The sequence below is a fragment of the Arvicanthis niloticus genome, chromosome 16, assembly GCF_011762505.2.
Source record: "Arvicanthis niloticus isolate mArvNil1 chromosome 16, mArvNil1.pat.X, whole genome shotgun sequence".
NCBI classification, from domain to species: Eukaryota; Metazoa; Chordata; class Mammalia; order Rodentia; family Muridae; genus Arvicanthis; species Arvicanthis niloticus.
Genome location: NC_047673.1, coordinates 64,557,965 through 64,585,019, shown reverse-complemented (window position 1 = coordinate 64,585,019; position 27,055 = coordinate 64,557,965). Strand labels below are relative to the sequence as shown.

At 38.8% G+C, this 27,055-nt stretch overlaps 1 protein-coding gene across 2 annotated transcripts in view; it reads right to left on the bottom strand.

Annotated features, from left to right (window-relative positions):
- Fmn2 (formin 2) overlaps nt 1-27,055 on the bottom strand; it is a 343,084-nt gene that overhangs the window by 161,761 nt on the left and 154,268 nt on the right. For both annotated transcript variants that reach the window (XM_034520965.2, XM_076914541.1), the window contains exons 7-8: nt 25,998-26,085; nt 7,073-7,134 (exon numbers count right to left, since the gene is read on the bottom strand). In XM_034520965.2, coding sequence (XP_034376856.1) covers nt 7,073-7,134; nt 25,998-26,085 — 150 coding nt within the window. The remainder of the gene's footprint in view (nt 1-7,072; nt 7,135-25,997; nt 26,086-27,055) is intronic.

The following is a 27,055-nucleotide window of genomic DNA, read 5'->3' as shown; positions in this document are numbered from 1 at the left end:
AGGGAGCAAATATGGAGACAAAGTGTGGGACAGAAACAGAAGGAGGGGCCATCTGGAGACCATTTCACCTGGGTATCCATCCCATGTGCAGTCACCAAAGGTAGATGCTGATGTGGATGTCAGGAAGTGCATGCTGACAGGAGCCTGACATAGCTGTCTGTTGAGAACTACACTAGTTCACGTCCAGGCACCAAAAAATGTTGAGAACTGCACTAGCCCAACGTTGGGCACCAAAAATGTTGGGGCCTAAGCTGGCCCACTTGGGCAGCCTAAAATGTTGAGGCCCTCTCCACTCCATGTTTAGTGGCCACTGTATCCCGGCCCAAGCTGCTGCTCTGGTCCGTGGGTCGGGGTCCAGCAAGAAAGAGAGTGAGGACGGACTCAAAGAATGGAAACAAGACAGAGTGTGTTTCAATCCCGTTTATTCTTCAGTCTCTCTTCCTAGTCTAAGTCCCAAGTCTTGAGTTCCTAGTTCCTAGTTCCTAGTTCCTAGTTCCTAGTTGTACTCCTCCTAGTTCCTAGTTGTACTCAATCTGTTCTCTTCCGAGTGTCTAATGTCTACTCCTACTCCTAGTGTCTGAATCTCTGTTACTCCAAATTGTTCTTTCTAGAGCCAAGAGTCTTCTACCTAATGTCAAGTAATCTGTTGCTTTCTCTGTCTTTTATATGTCTCCCTTCTAAGCCACGACTTCAGGTCACGCCTTTAATCATGCCCTTAGGTCTTGTCTCTAAATCTGATCTCTAAGTCACACTCTTAAGTCACACACCTTTAATTTCACACACCTTTAATGTCACACACCTTTAATCTCACACACTCAAGGAAAGTCCTGGGTATCTAAAGCAAGATGTTATCAGAGTGTGCTCAGCTGTTGTAGGCTATTGTAAACAAGTCTCATGTCAGGGTATATGGCTCAAGATGGCTGCAAAGCTGATAGCCGCTTTCTGCTAAAAGTCGGCCCCCAACAGCTGTCTCCTTAGAGGTCTGCCAGAGTCTGACATATTTAGAGGCAGATGCTCACAGCTAACAATTGAACTTATCAAGTGGTTCCCAATGGAAGAGTTAGAAGACTGAAGGAGCTGAAAGGGTTTGTGGCCCCATGAGGAAAGCAACAATATCAACTAACCAGAGCTCCCCAGGGTATAAACCACCAGCCTGGGAGCACATAGGGATGGTCCCATGGCTCCAGCTGTATATGTAGCTGAGGATGGCTTTATCGGGCATAGGTGGGAGAGGAAATCCTTGGTCCCATGAAGGCTAGACACCCAGTATGGTGGAATTTGAGGGTGGGGAGGTTGCAGTTGAGGGGTAGTTAGGGGCACATCCTCACAGAAGTAGGAGGAGGCAGAATGGGATACGGCGTTCCTAGGAGAGGAGGTTATGGGGTAAAGGGATAACATCTAAAATGTAAATAAAATATCCAAAAAAAAAATAAAGAAAGAAAAAACGTCTAGGGTAATTACCATCCCTGACCTCAAGCTGCACTACAGAGCAATCTATAGATTTAATGCAATCCCCATCAAAATTCCAATTCAATTCTTCATAGAAATAGAAAGAACAATTTGCAAATTCCTTTGTAATAACAAAAAACCTAGGATAGCAAAAACTATTCTCAACAATAAAAGAACTTCTGGGGGAATCATCATCCCTGACCTCAAACTGTGCTACAGAGCAATAGTGATAAAAAAAAAAAAAAAACAAAAAAAAAAAACAAAAAAAAAAAAAAACCCAAACTACATGGTATTGGTACTGAGACAGGCAGGAAGATCAATGGAATAGAATTAAAGACCCAAAAATGAATCCACAGACCTATGGTCACTTGATCTTTGACAAAGGAGCTAAAACCATCTATTGGAAAAAGGACATTTTCAACAAATGGTGCTGGTTCAATTGGAAGTCAGCATGTAGAAGAATGCAAATTGATCCATTCTTATCTCCTTGTATAAAGCTCAAGTCCAAGTGGATAAAGGACCTTCACAGAAAACCAGATACACTGAAACTAATAGAAGAGAAGGTGGGGAAGACCCTCGAATACCTAGGCACAAGAGAAAACTTCCTGAATAGAACACCAATGGCTTATGCTCTAAGATCAAGAATTGACAACTGGGACTTCAAAAAATTGCAAAGCTTCTGTAAGGCAAAGGACACTGTCAATAGGACAAAATGGCAACCAACAGATTGGGAAAAGATCTTTACCAATCCTACATTTGATAGAGGGATAATATCCAATATATACAAAAAACTCAAGAAATTAGACTCCAGACAACCAAATAACCCTATTAAAAATGTGGTACAGAGCTAAACAAAGAATTCTCAACTGAGGAAACTTGAATGGCTGAGAAGCACCTAAAGAAATGTTCAACATCCTTAATCATCAGGGAAATGCAAATCAAAAGAACCCTGAGATTCCACTTCACACCAGTCAGAATGGCTAAGATTAACTCAGATGACAGCAGATACTGGCAGGAATGTGGAGAAAAAGGAACACTCCTCCATTGTTGGTGGGATTGCAAGCTGGTACAACCACATGGAAATCAGTCTGGTGGTTCCTCAGAAAGTTGGACATAGCATTACCTGAGGATCCAGCTAGATAACTCCTGGGTATATACCTAGAAGATGCTCCAACATATAACAAGGATACATGCTCCACTATGTTCATAGCAGCCTTATTTGTAATAGCCAGAAGCTGGAAAGAACCCAGATTTCCTTCAACAGAAGAATGAATACAAAATATGTGGTACATTTACACAATGGAATATTACTCAGCTATTAAAATGATGAATTTGAGAAATTCTTAGGTAAATGGATGGAACTAGAAAATATCGTCCTGAGTGAGGTAATCCAATCAAAAAAGAACACACATAGTGATAATTGGATATTAGCCCAGAAGCTCAAAATACCCAAGATACAACTCACAGACCATAGGAAGCTCATGAAGAAGAAAATCAATGTGTGGGTGCTTCGGTCCTTCTCAAAAGGGGTAACAAAATATTCATGGCAGCAAATATGGAGACAAAATGTGGGACAGAAACTGAAGGAGGGGTTTCTGGAAACTGTTCCACCTGGGTATCTATTCCATGTACAGTCACCAAAGATAGACACTAATGTGGATTCCAGGAAGTGCATGCTGACAGGAGCCTGATATAGCTGTCTCCTTAGAGCTCTGGCAGACCCTCACATATACAGAGGTTGGTGCTCACAGCTAACCATTGTTCTGATCATGGGATTCCCAATGAAGGAGTCAGAGAGAAGACTGAAGGAGCTAAAAGGTTTTGCAGCCCCATTGGGAAAGCAACAATACCAACTAACCAGAGCACCCAGGGTCTAAACACCAGCCTGGGAGCACATAGGGAGAGACCCATTACTCGAGCTCTATATGTAGGAAAGAATGTCTTTGTTGATCATAGGTGGGAGAGGAGGTCCTTGGTCCTGTGAAGGCTGGATACCCCAGTGTGGGGGAATTCGAGGGCAGGGAGGTTCAAGTGGGTGGTTTGGTGGGTGGGTGTTGGCACACCCTCATAGAAGCAGAAGGAGGGGAAATGGAATAGGGGGTTCCTGGGTGGAGGGGGGGTGGGGAAATGAGATAACATCTGAAATGTAAATAAAATGTCCAATAAAAAATTTAAAAAGAAAAGCATTGCAGGCTAAAGGTTAAAGAATGAACATTCTTAAACATGAAAACACACAGAATCACACAGACTTAGGAAGTCCATCAAATACACTAAAAATATATGCAGAGACAACTGGCATCTATATCATAATAAGTCTGGTTAAACAAAATGGAGAGGAGCCTATAATAGAAACAAGGAGGAGGAGACAGCTTAGTGATGATGGCAGACTTATCACCAGAAGCAATGGAGACCAAAGACAAATGTCAATTTCCACTATGCTGAAATAAATTGCTAATTCACAAGTCTGTATACAGCAACAGCATGTCCTTTAGAAATGAAGGTGAAATAAAAACATGAAAAGATAAAAGAATATTAAGAATGTTCACCACTGAAAAGATGTACGCATATACACCCCCAAATATGATTCATGATTTTAATTTTGACTCTGTCAGAATGAAAGCAATATGAACTGTATGTGTACATAGATGCTCATATCTGACAACTAGGGTATAGCATACTGCTACTTAGTTACACACAAAGAATCTCTATTAAGCCTGTGTCTATTAACTAATGCCGCTGAACTGCCAAACTAAAACAATGGTAGCTTCTGGCTGGGGTGTTTCCCTTGTGTCCTGGCCCAACCAGAATTATAGAGACTGAGCAGCTGTCCAGTCACAACACAAAGCAGAAAGGGAAGAACCACAATAATTAATCAAACTGAGCCTGCCCAGGGTCATTTAAAGGTAGACTGTCTACACTAATGAGCTAAACAGTGACACAAGAAAACATGAACAACCAGAAAGCATAAAAACAAGACATTTTTAAAAGAAATTAACAAAATTTTATCAATGGAACCCCCCAAAAAGGAAATCTAAGAAATGACAATGTTTAGAATAATTTCTTTAAAGTCCAATGAACTACAAGCCCATACAGATAAATAATATACAAAGAAAACAAAATTTCTGACACAGAACTAAAAATAATATTTTTGAGAAAACAAACAAACAAGAAGATGAAGATTGCTATAGGCTCCTCCAGCAACAATGCTCCTCATTGAAGAAATCAGTTCTGATTCTTGTGTGCTTTCATTAAAGAACAAAAGGGAAAGAGAAAAGGAACAAAGGACTCTCCAGGAGTTACAGAATACCTTCAAGAGCGCTAACCAGTAGATGCTAAAATTCAAGACCAAATACATTAAAAACAACAATAAAGCATATTTACTGAAATAATGGCTACTCTGAGCAAAGAGACCATTATCCAGATACAGTAGGATCAGAGACCTCTAGACAAATCAAAAAAGGAGCTCCCTAAAAAAATAAAATCATCTAAAATGAAAGCCATTGGATGAAATCTTAGAGTAGAAAAATATTAGAAATATACAACAGTGTGGTGAGAAGGCTCAGTATGTCAATGCACTTGGTGCCATGCATGATGACCTGGGTTTGATCTCCAGAAATCTAATGGTGGAAAGAACTTAATGCTATAAATTGCACTCTGACCTCCACACATAAGCAGTGACATGCATTGGTGCACGTGCGCACGCACGCATGCACGCGCGCCTGCGCATACCCCCCCCCCCCCCCCCCCCCGAGTAAAAAATGGATGTAAAGGAAACAAAAACCCTGAAACAATGGTCTTACTATGACTCTCAGCAGAGCATTCTGGACAAACCTTGTTGGTCTGGAAAGAGTAAGATGAAATATTCAGAGTGGTAAGAGAAAGAAGAGAAGGAGCCATTTGACAATACTATTACCCAAAAAAAGTCTTTCAGAAATGAAGGCTATATGACAACTATGTGTGCAAAGATGCTTTCGTTTAATCCTAGAACTATACTTGGGTGGCAGAGGTGGATGGATCAGTCGGGGCTACCTAATGACATCTCCTCTCAGACCAGCACAGAACTCAATGGTGTAACTAATAATCACAACTGAAATGCAGGGAATCTGCAATGATGGTATAGAAAAAAATTAATTATTACATTGTTAATAATTATAATTATTATAAAAGTTAACTGGCAAAACTACTAATGATTACCATTAACTAATCATCAAGGGATACATACTACTAAGTAATGTCTAAATGTGGTAGAGTTAACATACAAAATGTTTAAGAAACTCAAGTAGTTAAACAAATGAAAACAAAATATCCAGTTAAGAAATAGACTGAGGATTTTTAATAAGTGGTTCTCAAGAGATAGAATGAACCAAAAGGCCTATGTTTAGCATCACTAATCATCAGAGAAATATAAACTGAATCTGCATCTTCCAGAATAGCAAAATATAAAAAAAAAGAAAGTCTGTAAATACCAAATATTGGTTGTGCTAGTGTGAATTAGAATTGCCATAATGGGCAAACTCCATGGATGTTCCTCAGAGTTCAAGTCTAAAGCCATCACAGGAATGATCAATCTTGCTTCTACAGACTGACTCAAAAGGTTTAACACCAGTATGTTTAGGAGGCATCTGTCTGCTGCCCTGTGGTCACTGCACCACTGTTCATAATACCTAAATTAATGGCATCACTCTGTGTCTAACAGATTGATGAATAAAGCTATAACTAACACACACACAGACACACACACACACACACACACACACACTAATAAATATTTGTCAGTCTTAAAAAGAAAGAAATTTGTTATTTAATGCAATATAGATGGAGTTTGAGAGTCTTATGTGAAATAAAATAAATCATACATTAAAAACCCCACCAAACATTTGTACTTTAATGTAGAAGCTGAATGTTAAGCTTAGAGAAATAGAGTATTAGTGGTTACCCCAGCGGAGCTGGGAGCAGAGGAAGGAGAATAAGTGAAGGATACCAACCCTCAGCTAAGGTGGAGAAAGAAAGGCTTTTTTGAAATGCATTTCAAAGTGTGGTAGATACACTTAGGTTGCAAAGTTGCTAAGAGACTAAATTCCCCATGTTCTTACCACAAGAGCTAAGGATTTGACTTAATTAGACTCATTTCACATTGATAAATCATGACATCATTTTGTATATCATGAACATGTAAAAATTATCAGTTTCAAATAAAAGATTAAAAACTGTAAAGCTATGCAGAACACTTTTTAAAAGGAGACTAGCAGAGAGTCTGCATGTCTAAATTTGTCCCACATCAAATATTAACATATGCAAAATTAGTTTACTTTGAAAGGCTAAAAACTAGCAAAATCTTCTACAACTGCAAATTCGACAGAGCAATGCTTAGCTCAAGTCAGTACCCACATAGACACTGCTATTATTTCAGAAGAGGAAATATGAATAACTTCATAAGAGACATCTTTCAAGTCAGCCTTGAGAAGCCACATTTGCCCAATATGTTCCTAGAAAGTATTATGAAACCCTACCTAAGTTCACTGCATGGAGATTGAGTTTCCTCAGAGGACATTAAACAGCCAGCTCACGTGTAAAAATACACATGTACTGCATATATCACACAGAGAGAACTGTCCCTACTCACATTCTCATAGAGAGCTTGAAGGGTCTCCAGGTCCACCACAGAGTTGTCCAAGTTCACAACAGCTGTGGGAAAAAAAAGACAAAGAAAAAATGTAAATTACCATAAGTCCGCTGTGAAATGATGTTTAGCCATTTCAGGCAAAAGGTTCAGGAGCAGTAGTTAGAGCACACGTGAACTTTAACTCCAGTGTGTATACTTGCCCACTCCAAAGATCATGTCTCAGAACATGCAATGTGTCAGGTGTCAAATTTTAAAATGTTTCAGTTGCTCTCTGTGCTGGCTAGTTTTAAGTCATTTTGACATAAGCTAGAGTTATCTAGATAGAGCAAGTCTCAACTGAGAAGAAGGCATCAGACTGTAGGCAACCCTGTAGAGTTTTTTTTTTTTTTTTTTTTTTTTTTTTTTTAATTAGTGATTGATGGGAGAGGGTCCAGTCCATTGTGGGTGGTGTCATTCCTGTGTTCTGTAAGAAAGCAGGCTGAGCAAGCCATGGTGAGCAAGAGAGTAAGCAGCATTCCTTCATGGCTCCCTCCTGCCTCCAGGTATCAGACCTGCTTGATATCTAGCCCGTACTTCCTTTTGTAATGGACTATGACATATGAGAGTAAGCCAAATAAACCCTCTTCCCTCAGTGTGCTTTAGGTCATGGCATTTTATCATAGCAATAGTAACCCTAACTAGGACACTACAAATACTACAGCCATGTTATGTTAAAGAAGAAGTGTAAATAAGCCTTTCACTGATAAATGAAATACATTTAACATTTTTGCATACTACAAGAATGGTAGGCAGATCATCCGTTAAATCACTGTGGCCTAGTTTTATGCCAGTAATTGTTAATGCATGTCAGCTTACTCAAAACATCTGATGAAGCCTTCTTTGGTGTTGAGATTCAGATGATCACAGACAAAAATAGATCATCGAATCCCAGAAATATAATTTAAATTTTTTCTAGGGATGTGGGAGTGAAAGTGTGTAGAACACTATATTGTACTTTAAATCAGGTGGATTCATTAAAATTTCATTAAAACCAATCTGTTTCCCATGGATATATTAGGCTGAAACAGCACAAAATTGTCATGAGGGATTTGTGCCAAGGAGACACTGAAGAAGCTCTCATGGGATTAAAGATTTCCAGGAGAAAAATCACAGTGTGGATAATCACAATTTTGATATATTTATTTTGATCACTGAGACAATTTACTATGTCTCTCTCCTCAAATCTTAAAGTACACATTTACTAGTTAATGCTGGCAAAAGGCCCAAGAAAAAAAATAAGGAAAAAAAAAAACTGGAAATTGAAGCACAGGATGGAACAGAAAACTAACCAAAGGTAATTTAACATTTCTGGGAACAGAGCCCAAATTCACCAACAAATATTGTACCAAGTAGAATATGATATTTCCACTCTAATAATAATCTCCTGTCTCAGTTTAAAAATTAGTGTTCCTATAGAAATCTAAGAGTCAGATTTTCTGCCAAATCTCCTTATTATTAGATTACACCAAGCAGCACAAATTACTAAAATTAAGAGATTAATTCATAGCATTTCTTGAGGTAATATAAAACAAACTACATGAAACTCAGATTAAAGTAGAAAATAAATGTAACTAACTGATGTATAAAAATGTTTCCTTTGGTTTTATAGTTTGGTCTAAGGGAAGTCTAAGTGAATCCTAGGGATCCCTAAGTAAAAACCCAAGTAATGTTGTAATTCATCAGGCAATAATCACCCTAGAACTTTTTATATTTCTTAAGTGACATAGTAAGAGATTTGTGAAAAAATTCAAAAAATATTGGTAATCAATTTAGTATAATATTTCACCCTCAAAACATAATAGCATTGTTTATATTCAAGTAAAACTCACAGGATACATTTGTCTTTTGACTATATCATTTTCAATAATTATTAATTTTAAAATTATAAAGACTGTTACAACTTTGGCCAAATTAACCATAAGAAGGAGAAATGACCCAGATCCACAAGATTAGAGAAGAAACCAAAGGCAATTACAACACACAATGAGGAGATGCAGAGATTTGTAAGGTCATGTTTTAAAGTTCTATATTCCACCAACCTTGAAAACCTAAAAGAAATTAATGAACATCTAGATACGTAAGAACTCTCAAACATACATAATAATATAAACAGGCTTATAACATCCAGTGATATAAAAGCAGTAATTTTCAGTAATAATAACATTCCAATCTTCAAACCAGACAAAGACTCAAAGACAGTTATAGGCCAATATTTCTCATAAACATAGATGCAAGGACAAGTTGGTGAAATCTTTGCAAATGAATTCAATCATCAAAAGGCATTCCATCATGATCCATCTTTAATGGTTGAATTACATAAATCAGCACACACAGTCCCCTAGATTTGTTGTATGAAGCTGTGTTGAATAATTTTCTGTGACACAATCTAGAGTTATCTGAAAGGAAGAAATATCAATTGGGAAAATGCCTCCATAAGATCCAGCTGCATGACTTTTTCTTAATTAGTGATTTATGGGTGAGGGATCAGCCCATTATGGATGGTGCTAACACTCTGCTTGTCGTCTTGGGTTCTATAAGGAAGAAGCTAAGCATGCCATGATGAGCAAGCCAGTAAACAACACTCCATAACTTCTGCATCAGCTTCTGCTTCAAAGTTCTAGCCCTGTTTGAGTTCCTGTCCTGACTTCCTTCCTTATGGAACAGTGATATGGAAGTGTAAGCCAGATAAATACTTACTTCCCAAAATTGCTTTTTCAGTCTTGGTACTTTATCCCAGTAATAGTAACCCTGACTAAGACAGAAACCAAATGCAGCATGGATGCCTCCAAAGAGTGCATGTTTCCAAGAAACTCACTCACAAAAGATCCAAGCATCAAATGTGAGATTCCTTCATAAGGAAACACCTGTGTACTAATCCCCAACTGAAAATATCCACACCTGGAGGGCTCCAAAAGGGGAAAAAACCTGTCAAAATGTATGTGATAGGAAAAATGTTCTAAAAATGAAGCAAAACAGTTTTAAATGTATGGCTTGGCTTTGCTCAATTAGGCCAAAGAACACACCCAATGCTGGAGGAAAACTACTGTAGACCACAGGGCAGCTTGCTACCACATTCATCTCAACATTTTATTCACCCTTGGGAGACAGAAATCACACTGCACTCTTAATGTTGCCTGCCAGTACACATGCTCCAAGATGCTCAGACAGCAAGAATGTGGGCGTGCCCACACTGAGAAAATCTGTTTGTATTGTGGGAAAGGTGATGCGTGGCTAGTGCTACTTATAGTTTTGGCCAGCGCTCAGAAGAGAAAATGAATCTCCTTCTATCTGTGTCTCTTATCTGAGCATTATAAATTGTAGAAAATAGGAAGTGAGGGCTAGGTAGATGGGTCAGGGAGTAAAGTGCTTGCTGCTCAAGCCTGGGGACCTCAGCTCAGATCCTCAACATCCACATAAAAACATATGGGCATCACAGCCTGCAGTTGTAATCTCAGAGCTGGGAAGCCTGACACAGGAAGATTCCTGGAACTCAATAGCCAGTGTGGCCAAACCAGTGAGCTCCAGGTAAAGTGAGAGACCCTGTTTCAAAAATCAAGATAGAGAAGAGGAAGATACCCAATGTTGACCCCTGACCTCTGCAAATATGTTCATACATGTGAACACTGACTTACAACACACACACACACACACACACACACACACACACACGAGTATGCAAAGAAAGACTGAAGCAAAAATGCAGGGAGTATGTATGTGTAGATTTAACTATGAGGTAAGTTCTCAGTCTTTCCCTAGGAGACATTATTCCCTCAGCCATGCTGTAGGAATCTTAGCAGATGCTTAGCTTGGCATTCTTTACATATTCACATATACAGGCTCTTGAAGATTTCCAGTAATTTTTAGTGATGGTAAGCCTATCTATGTTAAATGAATGATAAAACAATGTCTTGTTTATTAATACCCCATAAAAGAACAGCACTCTGCTGTTCATATTTGTATTTGTTCTACATCTTAAAAATGTTCTTCTCATTTAAGTCCACAATTTATGTTCAATAAGATGTTTTAACTTACAAAAAAAACAATCAAAAGTTGTAGTTTCTACTACAAACTATTGGAATATATATATATATATATATATATATATATATATATATATATATATTCTGAAATCCAAACAGACTTGGATGTAGAACATGGGTCTGCAACTGATCAGCTGTGTGTCTCCTGTAGAGACTTCATAGGTTTTTTTGGGCCCTGCTTTTTTATAAGGGAAATGGATCCGTATACAGCCATGCTGTTATGAACAGCTCTATTGTGTGTGATAGTCTGCCATTGTAGGTACTCAAAAAGTAAAAGGGCTGACATGCAAGCAGAAAGGGCCTACCAGATGGAGGTCAGGGACAGAGGGAGTGGGAAGGGAACAGAAGTGGAGGGTGAGGATCAGCAACAAGGAAGGCAGGAAAAGGCCAGTATGAAAACATTGTTTTGTCAGTTTAAAAACTTCTAAACATGTTTATATATCATAGAATATAGTAACTCCATGTGCCACTGTAGATATATTTGTTCTTTTAAAACAAAATATATGTTAAAAAAGAGTCATATTTCTTATTTCCATTTTGAAGGATAACATGGTAGAAAACCAAAGACAATTTCAGCTGAGTTAATCCTGTGCACATGAAGAACTATGGGGAAATGGGCCGTTTCCAAGTTAGCAGGCAGTATATGAAAAGATCCCTAGTCAGAAATGCAACATCATTAATAAATAACCCCTGGAAATGTTCCTCCACAAAATGATAAGGCTGCCATGACCCATTTCATTTGATTTCTATTAAAAAGAGCTGCAGATGACATCATGGGATATCAAAGGGATCATTTCCCTAAAGGATCAATGACAGTCATTCCAGAAGTATCTTTTGCAAGATCAGCAAAGGATGCAATTATTCTGAAATAGTTGCATTCATTCACAAAGGAGAGAGGATTCCTTTCTGAAAACACCAGGAACTCATTCATTGAACAAATATTCAGACTTCAAAATCTGATTCGTCCTAACCCTGGAGATAGAGTGGCAAAAGTTGGCAGCTATAGCCCTTCCCCTTGCACACTTTAAGTAGTTCCTACCCTTGCAGGCTTCATATATTTCCACCCCTTGCAGAGCTTCTTAACTTTTAAAATAGTATGTTCCTTAAAAGAAATAATAGCACACTTTTGTAGATTCAGTAATTTTAAAATTCAACTTCATGTAACCCATCTTCTCTTTCTAGGGGATTTTATTATGGTGGGGCTTTGTTCTAAAGTAAAGGCAACAAAAGAGAAGAATTCTAAATGTTTTACACATAGGCTACAGACTCTAGCTGGGAAGAAAGAAATCCATGTGATATACAACTCAAGAGAGGTACATGCCAAGCAAACTTGCATAGAGGAGGGTAAAACCGTACGTTTCTGATTAAGGCAGTAGGCTGCATAGCCCTATAGGTCTTGTTTATAAGAACTGTACAAGTTAAATTATTGGAGAACAAATGCATTTTGTTTGAGTCAGAATGTCGCCTCCTTGTCTAGGCAGAGGGAAAAATGGATACCAAGACTGTAATCCTTCCCGAATAAAATCTTTAAACGCAAACATGATTGCACTGTAGACTGTTTAATCTGGTGATATTGTGTTTCATTTCTGGTTTTGGAGAGGTTTGTTGATCGGACCATAGTGGGTCTGACTCCATGCTTATCTCAACTGTTTAGATAAGACATATTTGACTTTGGCAGGTGACAAAATCTAGGGTGTGGAGTAAGAGGTAGAAAAAACCAGGCTGGCAAGTTCCCAGGTAGTGTTTATTTTAAGCATAGTGTATAGATGAGTAAATTGCCTCAGACAACTCACTGGACTTTGTGTAAAACACCCACTGTCTGCTGAATGTTTTCCGTAAAGGAGCACTGCACAATGTCCTTTATTGGGCATTACAGACTTCACCTTCTTGCTTAGGTAAACATTTACACTCTTGTAAATGTGAGCTCAGTGAGTTCTCCTGAAAATAGGACCCTACTTCTGGGATCACATGTTTTTGGTTTTTTTTTTCTTTCTTGCTCCTGTTTTCTAACATACTCTTTTAAAAAGTAGGAGTATTAAGTTTTCTTTCACAAGTAAACATCTATATTGCCCAAGAAATATATAATGTCTTACACTAAAATAACTTATACATTGTTAATATTCTTATATTTAAGTCTAATTCTATATATATTCATCTCACTTGGAAGGAAATTACAAGCAGAAAAGCTTGAGTTTATAAATACAATAATTAAAAGTTTAGACACAAGAACTTGATTCTACATAATTCACCTAAATAGTCGTCTAAGGAGTGATGTCAATGAATTTTAGCATTTATATTTTATTTTGGCAGACACGTTGAGGGAAGAAAAGAAAGTAAGAAACACAGTCAGTGCAAGTTGCAAACTCATAAAACAAACAACAGAAACTTAGTTGAGAATTGTAAATATCCAACTAAGAAGTCTAGTGCAGAAGCTAGACATGTATGCTAATCCTTTGGCCATTTATTGAGGTGAACTGTACAAGTGAAATTGTACAGTTAACCTAATGTGCTTAGGGTCTACTTTTACAAAACACATAAATATGATATCTTAACAGCTGTGTGATAGGGATTATATAAGCTGCTTTTGCATGGATGTTAACAAAATACTCAAAGGAACAACAGAGGAAGGATTTCTTTATCTTGTGGCCTCAGAGGGCCAAATCAAGCTTGCTGACCCTGTGCACTTGTGAAGAACATCACACTGGTGCCACCGTGCATTAGGTCAGAGTCTTCATTATGAGATGGGTAGTAAGAAGGGAGTGGAGGTGATGGATTGTTGAAATAAAGGAGGCAAAGAGAACCATTGACCTTCAGTGACAACAGTTTTTTTGTTAGCAGATGAGGGCTAGTTGAACAACAAAATGTAGCATCTTAATGTATTCTAAAGTTCAAAGGAACATATTTCACTAATAGGATCAAAGTCCCTAACAGAGTCTTTAGAAAAAAATCCTTACTTAATAATTTCATACCTCTATACAATGTATCTTGATAACATCAGTGTCTGAATTTCCTCTCCACCTCTTCCCAGATGTCCACAGCCCACAACCCTGTACCAAATTCACATTCTGTCTTAATAGTGCACTAAGTCTAGCCAGGGCTACCCTTATGTGCATGCCTATCCACCAAAACATGGGCAATCTAATAGGGGCCATTTCCCTGAACTGAACTGGCACTTTCAATTTCAGCAGCTCTTATCTTGCCAAGGTTCCTTAGTTATAACGGGTATAATGGGGTGGGGTATGAACCCCACCCCATTTACAGTGAGTTTCTGCATGGATAGATCTTGTACAGGTCTTGTATAGCCAAGCATAGCCACTGCAAGTTCATGAATACAACATCCTTGATGCATCCAAAAGACAGTTTCCCATGTGTCCTCCCTAACCTCTGGCTTTTATAATCTTTCCATTCCATACTAGGAATTGGTACAGAAGTCTGCCATACTCAGACACCTTCCTCTCTGTGGCTTTAGCATATGGTGCATCACATCTGAGCATAACTAGAATCATAAAACCAGACAGATGATGTTACAGCTCATGACAACAGAAGGAACTTTAGAGCCAATTTTCCTGGCTGCCCATCAAGCAACTATGTTATATAATATACACATCAACTTTGTTCTTTCTGTGTCTTGATCTCTGCCCTCTTTCTCCTCCCTGATCCAATCACACCTGTACATTTAAAGGTCACTCAAGCCCAACATTACATTCTATATACTGTTGCCTTTAGCAGAAAACACTGGCTTTCCAATGAACTATGGAAGGAAAACAATCATGAACCACTTTTTTTTCCAGCATAAGCCTCTGATATAATCATGAAGTAGAGGATTTTCAGAGACATTCCAATCCTAACCCAGGATCTGGATCCCTCTAATGTGTAGTATAGCTTCACTGTTTGCTGATTCGGGATCCTGTGCATCTGTGCCTGGAATTTTATGAAGAGGAGTAAATTACTTACATCATGCAGTGGTTGCTAGCATACACAGTAATGAAGGGTATCGTCCATATTATCAGAAACTGTATATCTTTATAATTCAACCCATTAAAAAACCAGCATGTGTGGGGCCTTGCAGATGATCTCCTTCAGCATTCCTCTCAATTCATAAATTCACTTTGCAACTTAATTCATAAGGCTGCCACACTGTCATTAACAAAGCTAGCAAGCACTCTCTTAGGTTCTCCTCTGAAGAGCCTATTATGGCTTCCTGGTGGCTCAGACATGGGTAGACATGATTCCTCAACAGTCCATCACAAAAGCAACAAAAGTCATAAAGAGATCTTGAAATTGTAGTTAGTCATGGTTGGCCTTTCTATACAATTTCTTTTCTTAGATGGGTACCTACAATAGTCAGACTAAAACTTAACTAATGTAAATTAAGTTATATAGGATGCTAGACTAGTGCCCATCTCAGAATTCAAACCATAATAAAACCTTAATTAATTAGTCTTAAAATTTATAAACTGGGTTTGGCTTGAAAACACTACAGGAAAAGAAGTGTTGGGGGGTGGGGGAGATGTCTTATTGAGAGGAAGATGCAAGGCCATTAGCAGCATAAGCCAAACTTTTACCACAGTCCTGGCATAAGATAAGATGCCATTATATCACTGTGGTGTCTTAAGCTGATGGCAGTACACTGAGCTTCCAGGGATAGTTGTGGCTGTATTTGTAGAATGTACCTTGTAGGAATAGGACATCTGTGGCTCACTAAAGAAAAGGTAGAATAAGTTTTCCATCTTTTCTCCCTCAACTCGAGTACTATCAGAGCTTGAGGTGGGGGAGTCAAGAATCCCTGAAAGCATTTGAAGCATAGACATGCCAAAGAAGCAATAATCTAAATGCACAGAATATCAAAAAGACAGTTTTGATACACAAGCACGACTTCAATCCCCAGCCATTTGAGTTTTTAGTAATGCTATAAAAAACTAAGTTATACAAAATAATAATCCAAACCCCACCTTTCCTTGAGGATTATACAAAAGGATTGTGTTAGTGTCAACCACTCCTTCACAAATAGTGGTGAAGAATCAAGCTAGCATGATTAGTGTGTTCTCAGTATATGCTCTGCACTCAGATCTTTGCCCTGTTTCCATGAATGTCCACCCTGGTCTAGGACACTTTGCTATTTTGCTATTATAACCTGATGATTGTAGAAAACAATGAAGCTTTACAGGGATGTCAATGCCCTAAACTGTAGTGGGCTCTGAGCTTAGATTCACAGAGCAAAAAAGATTATACAGCAAAAATAAATACAAACACGTAGTTCACATAAATAATGCAACAAAGAGAAAGAACACAAACTCATAGCTTAGCAAACATTAAGTTTTATGTTCCTTCAGCCCATAAAAGTATAATCAAGAAGTCCAACTGTCTGAGTAGCATAAAAACGTAAAAGAAAAAAAATTATCTTTGGGGCTTTTTGCTGAGCCTGTAAGTAAAGACTTAACAATAACTACTTTCCCTTGACTTAATAATCTATGTGTAACTTAAAATGATGTATGAGGTCTTTCTTTTTGTGAGAAATAACTTTGGGTAATGATCTTTATTTTAAATTAAAGCATATTCTGATATTGAATTTCCAAAAGTAGGTTTTAATGAAAGCATATTATCTCACATGTCTTTTTCCCCATCCACTACAAGGCTGCAATTGATGAAAAGGTTACCCTGGGCTCACTGCAGCCTACCTCTTCTCAAGTTTCTATTCCTAACTGACTTTGCATTTCAATAAGAACCATTCACTCCACTGTCTAACAGCATTTACTGCGATTTTAATGTCTCAATAAATATAATAAACAGGTCTTAAAATTCTATATCCCATGTGAGCAAAAACACTTCAGGGTTAGAAAACGAAGGAGGGGGCATGAAGCAATGTCTATGCAAAACCTTGTAAACTTCAGTTTCATAAAGCAGCCGGACACTGGAAAACCTAGAGCAAAACACAGTATTACCCGTGCCGAACCCAATTTTTTTAGAGCATTACATAGAAAAAAATAAACAAATGATTATGAATAAACTTTCTTTTGATAATTAATAGGCAAGTGAAAAAAGCCCTTGTCTCTGAGAATGGAACTAGAATCTGCATGATAAAGACCTGGGGTTTGTAATGTACAATTTGTTTATAGAACATTCTACATGAAAAGCATGATTGAGTGGTAGCACAGCGAGATACAGGGACTACTCCATGTGTGGGTTACCTAAACACATGTGAAATGTCACCATAAAAATAATCCTTCATAGTTTCAGGGGTTCTTAAAGGCTCCTTCCAGAATTTTTTTTTTACTTTTTAAGAAAGTGTTCTGATGTGTTTTTCTCATAACTTGAAACCACAGTGACTACCAGGAAAAATAAAATGTCACAAGGAGAAATGGAAGCTTGTGTCTGTGTCATTACTTAGAGAGTCTCCTCACGTCCCACCCTGCCATTTATTTCCCAACAAAGCTAGAATCCATTTGACTGCTCCCTTTGCATGCCACCCAGAGCCAACAGCTATGCATGTGAAGTGTGGCTGACTCACACAGCATGGAGACAATGTTTAAGAAACCACACAGTTATGGGAGCACTCGGCCTTTCAAGTTTCCAAAACAAACTGCTCTCCTTAGAGATAAAACATCGTCCACAGATACAGCCGAGCTCAACTTCTAAGAGCCACTGATGTAAATAATTCTCATATTTATCTTCATTCAGAAAACACAAATGAGAATGACCCCCTAGCAAATTCAGCATTTCTGTAATGCTGGCTGGGAATGCAAATGACAAGACTCAAACATGGTCCCCTGGAGCTGAAAGTCCCAGTCCCTCTGTCCACTCCTACTCCCAAACTGTGAGAAGGAGCTGTTATTGGGTGCCACTCCCACCTCAGATCCACAGCAAAAGTCTGCCAGAAAACTTATTAGTCATAATCAAGAAAGAACCGTCTACATTCCTGCTCCTGTTGGTGGCTTAGGGGGTCTCTGTTTTAAACATATTCCAAGTCTGTGGTTGCACATCATTTCTTAAGAAGGACAGAAGAATGATGGTGAGATTCAGTGTTTAATATGAAAGGTGCTATGTGTTGCTAAATAAGAAACCTTGGACAGTTTATAATAAAAAGTTAATGGGGAATCAGAATATAATATGATTTTTTCCAGGTTTATTCAATGTCAGCTAGTGGAAGAAATAGAATTCAAATCTCTCTCAATCTGTTTGGACTGCCATGACAAAATACCACTGACTGAGTGGCTTCAAGAAAAAAATTTATGGGTCATAGTTTTGACTGTGGGATGGCAATCCCCTCCCTCACTTGATGCTCTGTCTTCTGCTGGAGGTAGGAACTGTAAGTTTCCTCTCCTTACTAAGTTCCCGCTCTTTGAGTCCTGAGAGTCTCTCACCTCCCAGGTCTCTGATGCATTCTGGAGGGTTCCCCCAACCACTTACCTGCCGAGGTTGAGGTTGCGTGTTTCCATTCTTTTTGCTGGTCTTCAGGGCTTCAGTCCTTTTCCCTCACCCAATACCAGATCAGGTTGCCACCTCCCCCCATCCCCACCTGCTCTCGACTTTCCCTCAAATGAGGAAGGGGGTTGCCATGCCACTGTTGAAACTCTAACCCATATTTGTTCTGGTCTGAAAAAACTGCAGGGATGGAAATGGAGAGGAGCCTGAGGAAAAGAAGGTCCAGGGTCAGGCCCAAAGTGGGATCCAGCTCAAGAGGAGGCCCCAAGGCCTGAAACTATTACTGAGGCTATGGAGCACTCACAAAAAGGACCTATCATGACTACACTCCAGTAGACCCAACAAGCAGCTGAAAGAGTCAGATGCAGATATTTGTATCCAACCAATGGACAAGCTGCTGACCCCAGTGGTTGAATTAGGAAAAAGCTGGAAGAAGTTGAGGAGGAGGGTGACCCTGTAGGAGGACCAGCAGTATTAATTAACCTGGACCCCGAGATCTTTCAAACACTGGAACACCAACCAGGCAGCATACACCAGCTGATATGAGGCCCCCAGCATATGTACAGCAGAAGACTGACAGGTCTGGGTTCAGTCTGAGAAGATGCACCTAACCTCAAGAGACTGGAGGCTTCAGGGAGTTTACAGGTTTGGTTGGGTGGGGGCTGGGAGGGTTGGAGACACCCTTGTGGAGACATGACACGGGGTGGGGAAAAGTTGTGGGATATGGAACAGTCAGAGGGTGGATCTGGAGGGGGAAATAAAATCTGGAGTATAAAAAAATAATTAATTAATTAGTTAGTTAATTAAAAGAAAAGAAATCTATTTTGTCACAATTCTATAGGATGGGAAGGAAGTTCAATACTGAAGTACTGAAAGAAGCTGGGGTTATAGCTCAGTTGACAAAATTTTTTCGCACCACTGGTAAAGCCCAGGGGTTTCATCCCCAGCACCACATAAATCAGCAGCGTGTGGCACACCTGTAATCCCAGCACTCAGGAGAAAGGTAAAGACAGGATGCCCTTGCATACAGAGTTTGAGGCTAACTGTATTACAGAAGACCAGACTTCAAAAACCAACAACAGAATAGGCCAGTGGCATTATAGGCACAGGTTCACTTATAGCTTGTAGATAGCTATTTACTTTAACCTACTTGCTGTGTCACATAGCAGGGAGTAGGGGATGAGATAGGGGGAGCTGATATGTGCATGTAACCCCCTGGTCTCTCTACTCTTTACAAGGGCAGGAATTCTGAAACAAGGATCTCATCTTCATGAACTACTAAAGGTCATTACTTCCAAACACCATCACATTAAACATCATCTTCCTCATAGGAATCTGACATAAACATCAAGTCTGTAACAAAATCAAGGCACTTGGCCCCACAACTGTTACCTGATACCTGAAGGGAGATTTTTTAAAAAACCCATGGAAGTCACGGTACTGGGAAGTAAGAAGAATGCTGTAAATGTTAAAAGTGGAAGAAAACTGAAAACAAGCATTTCAAGGACTAGACTAGGGTAAAACATTTTATTCCTCTACAATCTACGGGCAACTGGAAGCCTATGAGAGATCTGGTACAGTCTATACTCGCTGTACCACACCCATTTTGTAAGCACATAGAATGTGTTATCATCACTAGTAAGTTTTCTCACTGACTTGATCACTTCCTTGTTGTGATGATATATGGGGCAGACGCAGGGTAAGGGGAAAAAAGGGTTTATAGTTCCAGAGAGATCTACTTCATCACTGCAGAAAATACAAAGAAGCAGGTACAGCAGGCAGGAGGGCAGGAGACAAAGAAGCAGACAAAGACAGGAGGCTGCATGGTTACATTGCAACTGCACAGGAAGCAGCCAGTGACTTGGAAGTGTGGGTCATCTACCAAGCCTCGCAATTCCTCACCCTATCCCCAGGGACTCTTCCACTAGGCTCATCCTCCTAAAAAGCCTAAAACCATACCAAGCAGCCACTGTAGCTGGGGACCAACTGTTCAAATACGGTAACCTACAGAAGACATTTTACATTCAAGGCACACCAGTCTTGATGTGTTTTTTGATTGTTTTGTTTTGTTTGTTTTTCTGTAAATACTTGAGTTTCCTAAACTTGGATCCATCTAGGACAAGAAATATCATTTAGGTGTACAATCCCAAATGTTATTTTTTAACATTTTTAATGTAATTCACATGTGAAAATAATTCATAATTTCATTTTCCTAAGACCAATAGTAGCTAAGAGAAATCATGGGACCATCAATACTCTTAGAATATAAATACTATTGAGGTCAGGAAAATGTCTCAGCAGGTAATAGTGACTATCACACAATCCTGATGACCTGGGTTTGATTGTCACAAGCATATCAAATTTTGAAAGTTGTCCTCTCACCTCCAAAGCTATGAATACATACATACACACACACACACACACACACACACACACACACACACACAGCCCTGTATAAATTATTCAAGCAATCTTAGGCCTCAGATTTTAAAAAAAAAAAAAAAAAAAGTAAAAATAAGAACAATGTGGTTTAGAAAGATGGCTCAGCATCCAAGAGTGTGAATTGTTCTTACAAAGAACTTACACTGTGTAGCCCAGAACCACTGTAATGTCATTTCCTAGGAAATATGAAACGTGCGTTTGTCCTCCATGGGCACCTACATTCATGTATATACAGCCGCATACAGACAAGCACAGACACACACATAAAAACTGTATATAAAAATAATAAAATAAATCTGTAACAACAAAATTGATATTGGCTGAGGACAAAAATATTAAAGTAAAAAATACACTCCCTCTTTATAACCACAATATGATTGCCTATCATATTTTTAATGGAAGGTTTGGTAATTTACACCATTATCATTTAATTGCTTTTCACCAATCAGGTTTAAACAAGGCATGAATTTCATTCAGAAAGGACATAATTTAGCATCTATTGCTCACAGTGGTACACTTTTAGTTAGCCTCAGACAGGGTAGACACTAAACATAAGAAGGAACCATTGACATTAACATCTTAGGCTAGTCATCTCTGCAGGATGACAAGACTATGTCTATGTTTAAAGTCAATAAATATATACTAGGTATCCCGTGCGCTAACATCCGTAATCTAGTCAAAGTTTGTAGAGGGAATGTGAAGGCATCCATGAGTCAGTCCAGGCTTCAGTTATAAAGGCAGTTAGCAGTCCTACATTAAAAGTCCCTGTTTTGGGGTATGGTTGCCCAGCACCATGTAAGAAATGCCCACACCCAGAGGCAGCTAACACATAAAACATACTTATCTAGTCCCATCTAGATTAATGCTTTCAAATATCAAACACAGAACACACCCAAATGTTTTATACAACTTTGCATACTAATGTCTACAATTGGATTTTATTGATGAGAGTAGTTGTTCAAAATCTGAGGATTAGCTAGAATCTCTTAGCAATTCTCTACCTAATCTCTCTTCTGCTAGAGTCAAAATCTCTTAGAAGCTACAACCTGGGTATTTGAAGATGCTGCCTGAGGCTTAGAATCCAGACATAGAGGCTGGGATTGATTTCTAAATGTCTGGTGTAGATTAATGGGTTGTAGGCTCTCCCTCCATGGTGTGCTTATATCTGTGGGGAATGATTTCAAAGGTCAGAGGGACAAGAAGTTAGGCAATCTTATATTTACAAAGTGCATCTTAAGTGGTTTTATTTTTGTTGATCAAGAAACTCTTGTTTAATATTTATTAGTGTTGTAGAAAGAAAATTAGCTCTAAAGGCTGCTTCAGTTTGATCTGTTAGTAACATGACATTTCCATTTTATACTTGATATTTAAGGATTTCATTTTTATGTGTATTTGTGCATGTCGGGGGAGGGGGTGTTGGGGTGTTCCATGTGTGCCGTGACATGTGTGTGGAGGTGAGAGGACCACTTGCAGGAGTCTAGAATACAGAAAGAATTGGATCCCCTCTTCCCTTTCTGCTTTTGACTTCAGGTGCCACATAAGAACTTCCCACCTGGTATCTATGAGCAGAGCATGACACAGTGATTAATGGTAGTAAGACTGTGGCTAAGGCCTGGAGACATGGCTTAGCAGCTAAAAGCAATTGCTCTTGCAAAGAAGCAGGGTTCAATTCCAAGCACACAGAAGTGGTTCACCACTCTCTATAACTCTAGTGGCAAGGGACCTTATTCCCTCCTCTGACTTCTGTGGGTCCCAGGCATGCACATAGTACATAGACACACATACAAACAGAACACTCAGATCTATAAAATAAATCATTTTTAAAAGAGTCTGACTAGACCATGACATCTAGAATACCAATCTTACCATCATCACGTTGACAAGGCACTTCAAAGGTGAATCGTGATGACAAAGACAGTTCTAGATTTAGTCTTTTGACAGGAGAAAACCAAAACAACACACACACACACACACACACACACAAACTGTTCCAGTAAATGTAAATGAGGTGAGGCAGGTCCAAACATTTAACCCATTGTATGTAAAAGTTATGAGATGCTGGATGTAGTTGTGAGTCTATCTCACAACTTCTAACTTAGTCTGCAGGTGAGAGCAAGCATTTTGATGGGCAAAGTGGCTCTGTAACAAGTCAGCCCTGAAAATGCCCACTCTAATGGTTTAGAATAAACTTTAAAACAGTATTATATAATTCACCATAGAGATATCAGCATCGACAGTAGGAAACATGGTATCCATGGCAGCAACATATCTGATGGAAGAGGCTTGAATTCATGCCCAATCTGCTCAACTAAGGAGTCATGTGATCAAAACTGGTCTACTAAGATGTCTTAGGTTTTTTTTCTTTTATATTATAATGCTGGAGGTCTGGATACATTTTTTTTTAGACACTTTCACATCCAAAATCAAATGTAACTTGGTTACATTTCTGTAGATTTTGGGGTAGAGTTTATCCTATACGTGAATTACAGTGTAGGAGCTATGAGAGATCCCTACCTGACAGGACAATGAGGCAGGGTAGACAGGTACAGCTGCTTCCTGGTAGGATGTGAAAGCAGCGGAACTTTTAGAGAATGGGTATGCAGGGCTTTGAAGGGACTCAAGCACTCCCTTCAGATCCTAATAGGATAAAGTGTATGCATAATTCTGTGTGACCCTTCAACTACTGACGTTCACGCCATGTTATTGTTCGAATTGCATGTTAAGTGAGCAAATTTTCAATGAACTCTCGCTGGCTGTAGCACAGACACAGATGTCAGACGGACTCCTTTGTTCATAAGGTTCTCATTATTAGCTCAGCCCGAGCTGAATATTTGACTGAAGGAAAAGACCATATCATTATTTTCAGATTTCACTCTATGACTTAACGGGGCTACATCTGCCAGCTTCAGAAACACCAAGTGGTGCTTGGCGCCAGCCTTGGCGTTCTTTTCTGTGACTATTACCCCAAATGTCTCAGCCTGAGGAAGCCTCCTCACCATCAAAACAATTTAATAAAAACTAAAATTCTGATTAAGAGTTACTCATCAATTGACAAGGCATGGCACGCTAGTACTATTTATGAATTATACCCCATGATATTTTAGGACTACCAAACAGAATCTGCATTCACAAATGGACAAACTAGAAAGCCAGCAACTATTTTCATGATTTATAAGTTCTGTGTTATACTTGAAACCACATTTCTTTAATAGGTAAATTGGCATTCCTTTGAATAACTCAATCTGCTTTAAATCTATTCTAAGGCTTTGGGCAGCACAAGGATGATTTGAAATACTTATATTTAATTCTTCTGTTCATCTTTGGACCATCTCTCAGCATAGATATGATAGAAAGCTATGACTTAGAAACACTTGTCAAGTATAAGGCAGAATGCATTACCATACTGACACCAAAACCATTAGAAAAAAATGTTACAAATCACCCAAATTCCAATCATAAAGTATTTCATAAGCCCACTAAAATATACATTAGAACAACATAAAAGAGTAACTGCTTCCATGTGTCTGGGCATCATCAATAATACAAATCAACAAGGATAACTTGACATCACCTTTGCTCATTACTCGAAAAAGGCAATTCAGGGGCTGGGAAGATGGGTTTGGTATGCTTACTGTTCTATCACTAAAACCTATGTTTGGATCCCAGAAGCCAGGTCAGGTAGCTCATACATGCCTCTGACTCTATCTCTAAAGGAATTGATGCCCTCTTCTGGTATCCGCAGGCACCTACATACATGTGCAAACACACACACACACACACACACACACACACACACATTAAAACAAATAGGTAAATAAATAAATAAAGCAACTCCAACCTAGAGTAGAAGGACCTTGGGTTTATGCTATAGTTGCTCCAAATGCCTGAGAAAAGAATGACGGATTTTCTACCTGGGAGTCATATTCATAATGAAATTGTATTATTCTTCCAGTATTGTGCAGAAGCTTGGAACATGAGGACCTAAGAGAACTTGCCCTATTTCCCACCCAATGTTTTAAATACATCTTAGACAAATGTCCATTCATTTGCCTGTTTTCAGTTCAGTCCTAAGTAGAGCAATTTATCACTAATTGGCATTTCTAATCCTAAAAACATCTTTAAAAGAGCAAATGCTACAAGTGCTTCTGTAACTCACATACTGGGTAGAACTGACTTGGATTAGAATTTTAGGCTTGTACCTGCATTATACTTCCGTATCAAGTATCCTGGGGCTCAAGGCTCAACTAATGCTTCTCTCTTGGGGTTTTCTTCTCTGGGTGTTTTCAATGGCTGGGAACCCCACTATCTGGTTCACATTAGTATTTACTAGTAACTCTTGCATGGTGGCATTCAGATATGATCTAACAAGTAACAGAGCTAGTGGGACTCATGCTTCATATGATACCAAATTTAAAATTTTGTAAAAGCAGACTAAGCACATTTGCAACAGACTGAGCACTTGTGACCACACTATTTGTGTTTTGCAATCTTAATGGCCCCTTCCCCAGCCCTCTTCATGTCTTTGAATTAAGAATGAAGGTCTTTGAGGTTGATTAGCTCTTGAGAGTAGAGTCCTCAGGAATGAGATTTGCTATTTCATGAACAAAGCACATAGGAGATCACTGAGCTGCTACCACAAGCAGAATACAAGCAGAAAATGATTCTCTGAATCCCAGGGCAGGGCCATTATCAGAGTCTAACCAAGCTGGAATCTTGATTGTAACTCTCAAGCTTCTAGAACTTCAAAGAATACATTTTCTTGTTTAAAAGTTACACAGTCTACGCTACTTTATTACCATGAAAGAACAAAATAAAAACATCATGTGAAAATTAGACCTTTAACAAGGTATAAAACAAACAGGAGGACATATATTTAACTGTATGAATACAGTAAAGATTGAAAGAACTTTCTCACAAAAAAATCAGAAAGTTTAGTTCAAGGGTTAGTATTAAGTGAATGCATTTAATTTTTTTACACTTACCATGTTGTATGTCTTTCATATCTAAGTGAAGGCTAGACATTAGAATTCCTACGGCTTGTGATCTTTTGTTGCTAAGCAACTTGACAACCTGTTCAAGAAAGAGGAAAATGAGAAGCATTAACTTAAATCCTAATATGTTTAGCAACATTTTAAAATCCTAAATGAGCCTCCGTCCTGTCCTCTGAGCTCCATTTGTTATAGCCTGCAATTTTTCTCATGTGGCATGGACCCAACATTCATTCAGCAGTTTCTTGATTTTCTAAAAGTTATCCACATCCATTTCCATCTGACATGTTTAAACCAAGCTCCAACTTTGGACATCCAGCCAATGTCTCCTTTGTTACGTTATATGACAGAGTAAGGGTACCACAGTTCTTCATACATCTACCAGAGCTGAAAACCTAGGTATCAACCTAGAGCTTTCCCTCTCCTCTACTTATCATGGGCAGAAATCACGTCAGTCCAGGACACTTACCCCAAGTCTTATGAAGCTGTGCCCTCCAGGTCAATGCCAGTGTTCCCTTCTATATTACACTTGTGTAGATCAAAACAAAAGGTCTCTAATTGATTCTCCCAGCCAGTGTTTCTCAATATTGGTCCATGACCATCACTACAAATTTTCAATATGTAAGTTCCCTAGGTTGTAACCTAAACCCACTTAACAGGAAATCTGAAAGTAGGGGTGTCATCAACATCTTCAACATCTCCTAAGGAATTCTAGCACCACTGATGAAATTTCATTCTCCCCATCCACTCTCCTTACCTATGCCCAAGTGTCCTTCTAAACCTGCTGGAATCTACTTGTTGTTTCTTGACCTTTAACTTTTAATCTTTCAATAGACAATGGTTTCTATTACAGTCATGTAGGTAACTTCATGGTTCCTTTCTGAAACCTGCCGTTTCTACTTGATTTCAGAAACACTTGCTTCCAATCTTTCATTTACATTCTAATACCCAAGACAGGAGGGATAACTGTCTGGCATCATCCAGAAGGTAATGCATTCAGAAAAAGACAGAACTCTCAAAGGACAAATATTTCTGTCCATCAGTGTAATAAC